This window comes from Euprymna scolopes, chromosome 11 (genome assembly GCF_053919585.1).
Source record: "Euprymna scolopes isolate OS-2025 chromosome 11, ASM5391958v1, whole genome shotgun sequence".
Taxonomy (NCBI): Eukaryota; Metazoa; Mollusca; class Cephalopoda; order Sepiida; family Sepiolidae; genus Euprymna; species Euprymna scolopes.
This window is the reverse complement of record NC_136492.1, coordinates 4,362,321-4,374,364: the sequence shown is the minus strand read 5'-3', so window position 1 is coordinate 4,374,364 and position 12,044 is coordinate 4,362,321. Positions and strand designations below refer to the sequence as shown.

General features: G+C 35.9%; 1 protein-coding gene across 3 annotated transcripts in view; it reads left to right on the top strand.

Annotated features, from left to right (window-relative positions):
• Positions 1 to 12,044, top strand: part of LOC145287745 (uncharacterized) — an 89,439-nt gene that overhangs the window by 33,726 nt on the left and 43,669 nt on the right. For all 3 annotated transcript variants that reach the window (XM_080135512.1, XM_080135511.1, XM_080135510.1), the window contains exons 3-6: positions 359 to 417; positions 4,017 to 4,200; positions 7,152 to 7,327; positions 10,947 to 11,048. In XM_080135512.1, coding sequence (XP_079991638.1) covers positions 359 to 417; positions 4,017 to 4,200; positions 7,152 to 7,327; positions 10,947 to 11,048 — 521 coding nt within the window. The remainder of the gene's footprint in view (positions 1 to 358; positions 418 to 4,016; positions 4,201 to 7,151; positions 7,328 to 10,946; positions 11,049 to 12,044) is intronic.

The window sequence follows — 12,044 nt, the reverse complement described above, 5'->3', positions numbered from 1 at the left end:
CCCTACTGGGTTCCTACTTCCCTGACTGTACTGACACTTGAAGTTCAAGTGTAATGTGAACAGACATCTTGCTGCTCAATTCCCTACATAATGTCCCTACAAATTGTCCCAAATAGTAGACCCCTACATCCAAATGACACTGTTTTTTGTTTGAAGTGAAATAAAGAAAAAACTAACTTTATAATACCTAGTAAAAGAGGTAGAAAGTACTTTTATTTTTCTAATCTTATGATTCAACCAAGGATTGAACCCTAGTTTCTCAACTCATTAGAACTCTATTATGTAAAATTATTTTTTTATGCTTATAATTTATATCAGTTATTGTTGGTTCTTATTTGTATTCGTTTTTCATTTACAGCCCTGTGAATTATCTGGCCATTGTAGGGCGACTTTCCTCATGGATTTCAGTCCAGACGGGTGAGTAAATGACTCAAAACTTCAAATAAGTTTTCGTATTTAAAAAAATATCTTTTAAATTAAACTATGTTAAAGAAATGGTGATGTTTGTTCATACCCGCCACCCTCATAAAAACAAGGCCGTGCTCTCGTGTAATGAATGAATGCGTGAATGTAGGATTGACATGTAAAATGACCGAAAAATGGGCTGAAATGACTTAAATAAATAAAAAGTAAATGAATTAGAATGACTTTAATGAACTTAAGGATGAATTGAATGACCTTAAGAATGACTTGAATGACCTTAAGAATAACTTGAATGCTTAAAAATAACTGGAATCCTTCAAAAACAACTTGAATGATCTGGAGAATGACTTGAATGGTTTTGAGATTGACTGGTTGTAAAGTGGGTGATCATTTTACATTAAAGTAATACAGAAAAGTGATCCCCCACTTTATATCACAAAGTTACAAACATAAGTACAGCATGTAGTAAGAACAGATACTACACTTTGAGATATTAAATCCTTTATTCATGTTAAAAATACATTGAAAATCAACACTGAACAAAAAACTTAGGCACATGGCCAACTCAAAAGGGGGATTATGGGTGTCATTGGTCATCCTTGTCACTCCAGAACTAAACAAAATCAAAAGTTTCTCCCAGCTAGTATCTTTCACCATAATACCGCATTCACCCTTTCATACTGGGGGACATCCTACTTAACTCCTAATTTTTAAAACATTTTTTATTGACGTATAAAAACAAAAAAAGATAACAATAAAAATGGTACAATAATTCATTTGTGTCGAGAGTGGGGATGGGGTTGGGGGGGTTAGTAGGACCCTCCCAACCTCGTCTAGTTGATAGACTGCTCGTTCCACTAGGTTTGTAAAAGGAACCTGGCTTCTGCGGGTCAGTCTCTAATTGGGGGATGCCTCTAGATGGGGGTGAATGGAGAAAAGAAAATTTTGTGGGTAAGGAATGGGGGTTAGTTTGTATTTCTTTCTCTCCAAGATGGGTGAAATTTAGAGAAGGGGGTGAAAACAAAAATTGCAAGAAGGAGGGGGTGGGGATCTTGGAGGCTTCCTAATCAGGGAGGGATGGAACATACACTCAGCTAGCTGAGAGGCTATTTGTTAAATTTTACTTTACGGAACTGCGCATTCCACACCTAGGCAGGGAACACGTATTCAAATTTGGCTCCTCTTCGTACACACAGACTTGCTACCTGTATCCATCTTCTGTCAAATGCCGCGCGATGCAGCCTTCTTCTATCACATCTGATCTTCACCCGTAGTTGGTGTTTAAAGAAAGCGATCAGATCCTGATCAGAAAAAGACAACCCCCCACCCCCCCGGCAACCTTGCAGATGCGACGTCCGAATCACCATTCTCGCCACGGCCAGGATTGTAACGTAGACCATTTGTCTTTCCCGGTCCCACGGTGGTCTCACATTGTCCACGACATTGGATATGGTAATTGGGCGAGGATGTTCAGGATCGATGCAAGCCGTCACCTCGCTGACATACGACCAGTACCGGCGGAGAAAGCATGATCAGTCGTTTCTACGGCCGTTGTCCCACAACGGGGACAATCAGGCGACTCCAAAAACCCGGAACTGCATTGTACATTGTTGAGTGGAAGTGCATTTCGGGCCAATCGCCAGATCAGAGAGAACTTTGAATTGCTCAGATGACTCGAACCTGGCGTCCAGCTCCACGCGGAGCGGATCTCACTCTGCTGCCAACCCAAACGCGCACATAGCGGGTCGTCGGCAGTCCCCTTCACTAGATCCCTGTGGAGTTCCCTACGGGTTGCAGTCACAAGGTCACTGGACCTTGGTAGTCGTTTTAGCGCAGCTCGGCACTCTTTCATGTAGGCAGATTCTCCTCGCGGCCTGCGACGGCTCTCGATAGAAGGGTCGAGAACGAGGTCGGAGAAGGAAGCAGTAACCACGGGTGCCACGGTTGATCATCTTGCATATAGTGGCTCAGGAAAGCCAGCGTCTCGATGACACTTCAAGTCCGGCATTCCCAATCCTCCCTCACACGGACGTTGAATACAGACCTGTCTGCTCACCCAGTGTCTTCCTCTGTCCCAAAGAAGCGAGGACAAGAGTTCGACAAGAGCTTTTAGGTGTTGTGCAGGCAGGGGAAGTACGGCCAGTCGGTAAAGGATGAGAGGAAAGACGTAAGTGGCACTCGCCTCAGCTCTACCCTTTAAGGAAAGTTTCCTAGGAAGCCACGAATTGACTGCAGCCTCCACCTTTGACCGTACCTCCAACCAATTTTTGTCAAGCTGGAGACCCGGTCCGAACCACACGCCGAGGATCCGAACCGGGCCATCTGTCACGCTGAAGGGCGCCAGTAGGTTGGCGTTGCCACTTCAGGTGCCCAACCGCAGTCCTACGGTTTATCTTGATCCCTGTAATTCTTTCATACTGGCGAGCGCCTCCGACACGATCTCGATATCTCTGAAGCTCGACACAAAGACCGTGACATCATCGGCGAACGCGGATACCTTGACAGCTGAACCACCGGGTATTGCAATTCCGCGCAGGGCAGAATTTGTCTCCCCACGTCTCAGCTTGTGGAGCAGGGGCTCCAAAGCCAGGACATAGAGCAGGGGCGACAGCGGACAACCCTGACGAACCGACCAAGAGATAACAAAGGGTTTTGAGTGCTTTTCGTTGACTTGCACGACAGCTGTGGGCTGTCGATACATCACATAGATCCACTTGCAGAAGTCCGGTTTAAAACCGGCGGCCTCTAAGACAGATGCCAAGAAACGATTGTCGACCCTATCGAAAGCTTTGGACTGATCTAAGTTGATCAGCGCGGCTTCCGTGTCGTCATCTATTCCTCCCTCTAGGATCGTGCGGATCAGATGCAAGTTGTTCTGAATCGATCTCCCCTTCACAGCGCAGTTCTGTTCTGGTTCAACCAACTCGTCGATAACAACCTGCAACAAATTCGACAGGATCTTGGCTAAAATCTTCAACTCTGTGTTTAGCAGAGCTATGGGCCTGTAGTCGTCTAACTCTTCCCCTCCATGCCCGTCACCTTTCTTCAGCAATATGATCACTCCCTTGGTTACCTGCCCTGGGATGGATCCCTGAGATCTTGGCCAAATGCCAAGAAAAGCTTAAAAATCTAAGAACAGCATCTATTAACAACAGACCTTTGATCTTAACCAAAAAGGCCAAGCACAAAAGTGTTATGGACAAATCAACCGACGGAGTGACTTATAGAGTTGCTTGCACACGACTAAAAAAACTAAAAAAATCTATAAGATGTACGTATGTACGTGGTGAAAAGAAAATACTTCAATAAAACCTCATAATCAATTTACATGATTTTTATTGCACAATATTTCCTTTCCATCACGAGTACCTCATACAGATTTTTCTTTATTTTTGCTTCTTCATGAAGGGGAGGTATGGACTTGAACCAAAATTGTAATTGAAAATATTTAAACTTCATAAAAATCTACTTTAGATTCGATTGATTTGAAAAAAAAAAAAATTTGTTCAATTGTATGATTTATTGATTTTTAATTTTTATTTTTGCTGATAACTGTTTAATATTGAAAGTGAATTCTTTGTATAAATTTCCAGATCCAGAATGGCATCTTCTCATGGGGACCATACTGTTCGTATCACCGATTTATCCACACGAAAGTGCACCCACATTTTGAGGGGTCATCCTCGAACACCCTGGTGTCTTGCATTTCATCAATCATCCAATGATATTCTTGCATCCGGATGTCTTGGGGGTGAAGTCCGCATTTGGGATTTACATGTCAGTATACATTCTTGATTCTCCTTGTTTCAGTTTTAATCACAGCTTTTGATAAACAACTAAAACTACATTACTATTTAACTCCGTAAAACAATATATTTAAAGAGAACAAAAATTGCAAGTCATTATTTGAATTATTCAAACTACTGTTCTCATCTTGAGTGTTATTTTCACATTTCAATCGATGTAACCTACGATCTTCTTCAGGTATCTCTTATTGAATGAACTCAGGGATCTGCATGGAATTTCGAATTGAACCTTTTATTTATTCCACAGGAGTAGTATGATCTCATTCCGTCAGCCATGACCAGGTAGAAGTCCTGTTGTATTTTGAGTATTGCCTATACTGAGGATTGAACCTTCAGCTTCCAGAAGAATGTAATTTACTACTGAATTTTACGAAGTATTTTATCTACTAGGATATGGATACTGAGTTCGACAAAATATATCCAAAGTAGGTCGGACTTTATATAAGCTGTAACGTTGTGAAATAACGGTCAAGATAAGAATAGTGCGAATAATGCAGAGAAAACTTTGAAAGGAACTTAGATTTTTTTTAATTGCACTACAATGAATCCATTTCCTTCAAACACATCTCATAACATTAAATCTGTTTTTCTGTCCTCTGATCGTGCCAACGGGAAACGGTCACTGGCAAAGAAAGTTTTAGAGTTAATAAATCCAAATAGGAACCAGCATTGCCCATGAATGAAATTAACGTTTTAATTGCAAATTAACATTTTATATACAAAAACAAACCCTTTAGCTTTCATTTAGTATCATAATTTATTTCATTTAGTATCGTAATGTATTTCATTTAGTATCATAATGTATTTCATTTAGTATCATAATGTATTTCATTTAGTATCATAATGTATTTCATTTAGTATCATAATTTATTTCATTTAGTATCATAATTTATTTAATTTAGTATCGTAATTTATTTCATTTAGTATCGTAATTTATTTCATTTAGTATCGTAATTTATTTCATTTAGTATCGTAATTTATTTAATTTAGTATCGTAATTTATTTAATTTAGTATCGTAATTTATTTCATTTAGTATCGTAATTTATTTCATTTAGTATCGTAATTTATTTCATTTAGTATCGTAATTTATTTCATTTAGTATCGTAATTTATTTCATTTAGTATCGTAATTTATTTCATTTAGTATCGTAATTTATTTCATTTAGTATCGTAATTTATTTCATTTAGTATCGTAATTTATTTCATTTAGTATCGTAATTTATTTCATTTAGTATCGTAATTTATTTCATTTAGTATCGTAATTTATTTCATTTAGTATCGTAATTTATTTCATTTAGTATCGTAATTTATTTCATTTAGTATCGTAATTTATTTCATTTAGTATCGTAATTTATTTCATTTAGTATCGTAATTTATTTCATTTAGTATCGTAATTTATTTCATTTAGTATCGTAATTTATTTCATTTAGTATCGTAATTTATTTCATTTAGTATCGTAATTTATTTCATTTAGTATCGTAATTTATTTCATTTAGTATCGTAATTTATTTCATTTAGTATCGTAATTTATTTCATTTAGTATCGTAATTTATTTCATTTAGTATCGTAATTTATTTCATTTAGTATCGTAATTTATTTCATTAAGTATCGTAATTTATTTCATTAAGTATCGTAATTTATTTCATTAAGTATCGTAATTTATTTCATTTAGTATCATAATGTATTTCATTTAGTATCATAATGTATTTCATTTAGTATCATAATGTATTTCATTTAGTATCGTAATTTATTTCTATATATAAAATGTCTGTTATTTGTGTTACCGCTTTTTGTGTGCGGTAAACTTCAAAATTATTGTGAATTTTGGAACACAGCTACTAGACATAAAGGTTAGTAATGTAGACTATATTTAATTTAATATAGTTTTCTATAAAGGAGAACTGGAAACCTTTCATGAAATAATAATCTGATTTAGTATATTAGACATCAATATTTCTAAAATTTCAGTTTCTTTGGGTTTTAGGAGACGTAATGAGTACCGCTTCCCATTTTGAAAATCAAAATATTTCTGATTTGCATTTAATTTTATTCATCATTATTAAATACTTGCAAGATTTCTTAAGACTCCTTAAGCTTAATCATTGAAGTTTAAACATTTTCTTAGAATCAAATTATTAAAAAAAGTTAAATTTGTAACATTAATTCTAGAAATAAAATTTTGTAGCATGTACATGGTGCAAAATTGTACTGCGATAATTTTAATATGAATAAAACGTAACAATAATAAAAACTGAAATTTTAAGAATATGAAAATAATTTCTAATCGACAGGGTTTGTACAAACTTGAAAGGTCTTTGAATTTTGTTTTTTTGCCTTGAAAAGGCCTTATTTCTATAATTTTCTTAAAAAGGCCTTATTTCTATAATTTTCTTGAATACAGCCATAGCAACCATAATGATTACGTTTGTTTGAAATCCGCATCAGCCATAATTGCTGCTAGTTCTTATCTGTATAATACTAACAATCTTTGGGCGTGTTTATTTGGAATTTACAAATATTAATGAAAACATTTTGAAGTTTCTAAATATTAATGTATACAATAAGTACTGACCCAACAGGTCAAAAGTGATCTAATATGCTTCTAAAACTCTAAGAATGTTTTTGTTATTGTATTACCATTCCGACTTCATCTCTGAAAAAGAAATTATATTTACATTTGGCAACTTCATAAATTCTTTTTGATTTTATCTTTGCATTATACAAGAAAAAAATTAATTTTCTCTTTTAACCTCGAAGCAATATAGTAATCTCCTCGTACGTGATAAAGTTGCGCCATTTGTCTTACTGCCAATTTTATTTTCACAATAGCATAATCGTTTCTTTCAATTTGTTTTGAATATTAATAAAGATTCTACATTTTCAATATTATGGTATACAACGGTATGTGTGTCTGTGTTTCAGGGACGTGGCAGCGAAGTGTGGACGGCTCCTCATGGTTCTGTCATTGCAACACTAGCATTTCACCCGACGGATCACGTTTTAGTATTTGCTACTGCTGATGAGATTTATTTCTGGGATTGGAGTAAAAGTCGACCTTTTGCCTGCTGTAAAACTGCACGTAACTTCGAAAGAGTAAGGTGAGTCCTTAAACTACACACACACACACACACATACATATATACGATTATGTTATGAAAGAATAAAGCAATACTTTGTATTATTTGCATTACTTCGACTACTGTTCTCATCTTGTGTGTCATTTCACATTTAAGTCAATGCAAACTCCGACCTTTTTCAGGTATATCTTGTTGAACTCTGGAATATGAATGGAATTATTGAGCAAAACTTATCAAGAAAAAAGCTCAACACTATTAAAAGGAGCAAACAAATATATTGAATGAAAGATGAGGAATAAAAGTTAGATATAACTTTCTTATATCACCAGAACAATAAGGAAAATTAAAAAGAGAAAATTAAGAAAAAAAAAACCACTCTTTAGGCCATGACATTTCGGCACTAAATGCTTCTCATCAGAAGAAGAGAAGGGCCAGAATTATACAAAATGTGAATATAGTTAAAAAAACTGGCTTAATAACATTTACATATGAAATGAGAATGAAGGACTAGGATAATATTGAAGAGAAAAAAAAGCTGCGCATGCATGGTCCCTCTCTGCTGCTGCATGTGAGATGATGCCACAAAAATAGTGAAGAAATGATGAATGTGAGAAGTGTGAAGGGCGACCGTTGCCTTCACATTTTTGCCAAGTTTCAGAAAAATCTAATGGCTAGAGCAAAAGTTATGGGGTAAAAAGTGTCATGTTTTGCAATTTTGGGGCATTTGTGACCCCTTTTGAGCTCCTGGGAACACTGAATCCAAGTGAAAATGTATAAATGATGCAGTTTTACGCCTTAAGTCACGTATATTTAAATTCAGCACCATGGAAAACTACTATATAGACATATATATCAAGTTCTTGAGTAATATAAAAGAGCTCCAAAAAGGCATGTTTTTTTTTTTTTTTTAGCCCTAAAAGTCCCAGAAGGATGCGAACCAGAATTTTGCCAGTGTCACCCATACTGAATTTATATGAAGAACAATAGCCTCCACATTTTGGCCAAGTTTCAGAAAAATCTAATGGATGGATCAAATGCTATAAGGGCAAAAAGTGTCATTTTTTGGCCATTTTTTTACCTCTTTTGAGCCCCTGGGGATGCCGAATTCTAGAGTAAATGGATAACGGTTCAGGCCTTAACACATGTATATTTGAGTTGACCACCGTGAAAAACTACTATATAGTCAGACATCAAGTTTTTGTTGAGAAATATAAAAAAAAAAAAAAGCCACAAAAAGAGGCATTTTTAGCACTGAAAGTTCCCGGGAACGCAAACCAGATTTTTGACAGGGTCACCCATACTATTAAGAACAATGGGCTTCACATTTTGGCCAAGTTTCAAAAAATCTAATGAATGGATCAAAAGTTATGGGGCAAAACGTGTCATTTTTTACCTCTTTTGCGTCCCTGGGGACAAAAAGGGAATTTTTGCAAAAAAAAATGTTTCTATTGTACACATCTATTTAATGAAATACAATTTGTGGCAAAATTTCAAGAAAAACTAATGGACGATTATCTGGCAATCGTCCAGACTAATGGAAACATGGATGCCACTTAAAACATAGGTCCCTCTCCGATAAATCGGGGGACTAATAATTAAATGTTAAATGGAGGTACAATATATGAGTAAATTGGAAGGGGTATAGGTATGGGAGGGGGATGATAGAAGGGATGACAGTTGTTTCAGTCATGAGGGGGTTCTCCTCCACTGACTGAGGAGGGAGCGAGGTGTTGGAACAGATATTATACTATGGTTCTAGGTGTTTCCTAGTGTTGTTGGTTTCAAGGTTAAGTAGGGTTGGTATTGTTCAGTGTGTTGTATTAGAGATAGGGGTGTTATGTCTGTGTGTGGTTGTATGCGCGCACGTGTGTGTGTTTTAATGTGTCGGTTCTGATTTATGTGGGGGTGTGTATATGTGTATGTGTATGGACCTTGCATTTCATGTTTTTGTGTGATGATATTAGGCTCTGTTCAGTTCAGGAGTGAATCTGGTGATGAAGTTTTTTTCCTGTGTAAATAAATAAAAATAATTGTCTGTTTGGAAGATTGTTTGTCTGTTTGGAAGATTGGCATTATTTTGAAGCTGTTTCCACTGCATGTGTGTACGTGTTTTGAAACATAGAGGTGTCTGTTATCTGCAATTTTGATGTTGCTCTTATGTAAGGCCACTCTATTGCTGAAATTTTTGGTGGCGCTTATGTAGGATTTGTTGCATGTTGTGCATCTTAGTGCATATACTACATTTCTGGAGGTGCAATTTAGATCCTTTTTTATTTTGAATGTTTGTGCTGGGTTTTTGAATGTGTATGTGTTACCTTCTATTATTATGTCACATACTCCACATCGCAGTTTGTTATATATATATATATATATATATACTAGCATTTCAGCCCGGCGTTGCCCAGGTGTTTGGATGTGTATGTTGAGCAAAAATAAAAAAACAAGTGGTAGTAGGAATGCAGGCTCGAACTCGTACCGCAAAGGAGGAAAAGAACGGGGGGGGGGGTCTCTTACGTCTTTGTTGTTACGAACACCACCAAACCGGAAGTGACGTAGGTTTTAATTAAGGCTAGATAATAGAAAGGAGAGGATGACTTTCAAAAATATCAGCGAAAAAAGTTTACGGACTTAAATTGATATTCTGAATTGATGTCATGGACAACCAGAAATGATCAGTGAGAATAATGCATTACTTTTAATGCATCTAAATTTAAAAATGGATTTTGCTGCAGTTTCACGGCATCAACATTCATTAAACGTGTATTTGACTGATATCAATTGATGTCAGTATTGTTGTTTATATGGCTCTATCCGATAGCATAATGAGTGCTGCTGTCTTGATTTGCTTTTGTTCTGCTTGAGAGTTTTCTTATACAAATGTTTTTCTTTCAAACTATACAATGCTTCATTGATCGAATCTATATTCTTGTACAAATGTTTTTCTTTCAAACTGTACAATGCTTCATTGATTGAATCCTTGAGCTGAAATATATTTTCTCATTATTGATTTGTAATTTTAAAATCTATAAGTGTGACATATTGGATTATTTCAACTGCTTTCGTTTTGAGTGTCGTTTTTATGTTTCAAACGATGTAACCTCCAACCTTCTTCAGGTGTATTTTAAACAAAATTTTAAATGGAACTGTTTATTTAATACATGGGGTAGCATATTCTTGTTCCATCAGCCATGACTAGATGCGGCTTCTCTTATTGTTGCTTTATAGTGTTAGTCATGCAGATTCTCAAGTTTGGCAGAAAAATCCCCCAGTTCAACAAGATACACCTGAAGAAGGCTGGAGGTTATATGAGATGAGAAAAGTAGTCTGAATAATTCAAATATGAATTATCAATCCTCATCTCAAAAATTGTAAAACGTATAAATTTAACATCTAAAATTGATCTGAGAAATTGAAGATGATTTAGTCCCATCTTTTTTTTTTTTTTCTAATTACATTAATTGTAGTCTTTAGCATATCTTTTGTTAAAAAAAAAATTATTTAAAATCTAAACATTTATTGTGTAAAAGCTTTTCTTCAAATTCGTCTTCTCAAACATAAGCATTAAAAGCATCAATAAGAGAATTATCTTTTATTTTTAATTTTTACTGAAAACATTTGTTTCTCTACTTTTTCTCTTCAGATGGTTGCGTTTTGATCCCCTTGGTCATTACTTGTATACTGGCATTGCAAATGCTACAACCATTCAACCTCGAATTCATATTGGCAATTGCGCAACTTCTGGGTAAGTAGTTTTATCCTCATTCCTCGACAAAATTCTATTTTTTATCACAAAAATTTTGTCTATCATTTTCCGTTTTCTTTCATCCAAAAAAAAAAAAAAGAAAAAAAGACTGAATTTAGATGAAACAAAAGTTTAGAAAAGATTGTTGGTCCATCGCTTTTGAAGATGATCACGATGATGATGCTGTTGTCCTGTGAGTATGGAGATAGCTCGTCTGTCTGATTCAAGCTCTAAAGTATCTCTTTCATATGGGGCACTTGTGCCATAATTTTGTAGCCGAGATGCTGACTGCTCTGTCTTTTCGAATAGTTTGTTTCCTCTCGCATTTTTCAATGTGTGCAGATTCATGGACCCTTTGTGGCTTGCACTACACAGCAACATCTGTTTTGAGGTAGGTTTTCCCATGAATTGGAATTCAAACCAAACTGAGGGACATTACAAGTTGTCATCGAGCCGTTTCCGCTGTCCTGTTTTGTTTTTTTTTTAACTTCAAACACTTAAATTTAAGGGACTGCTATTTGAGATAAAATTTGCAGGGATACTATGTAGGGAGTTGAGCAGCAAGATGTCTGTTCACTTGAACTTTTGCATGTCAGTACATTTGGGAAGTAGGGGTCTGGGAGGCAATTCCAAAGTCTAGCAGTTCAAGGGAAGAAACTGTTTGAGTGGAAGGGTTTTCAACATCTAGGGATCTCTACAATGTATGGGTGGGAGTTTACTGTTTGTTGTGGGTATTTACGTCGAGAGGGGGGGTACGAGGACTTGGAGTTCATCGGAGTGCCTTCCATTAAAACACTTGAAACGCTTTATTTTAAAACTTTTATTGAAAAAAAATCAAGTCGGGTAATTTGATTATGAAGTAAAGCTGACACCTATTTAATATAGTCGCCTTCAGCCTTAATATGGGTCCGGAACTGGGAGCATGCCTTTTCTACAGGCGCCAGCAGGAGTTCAGCGAATGGCAACAATTAGGCTGGCTTTGATGTTCTGGAAAGT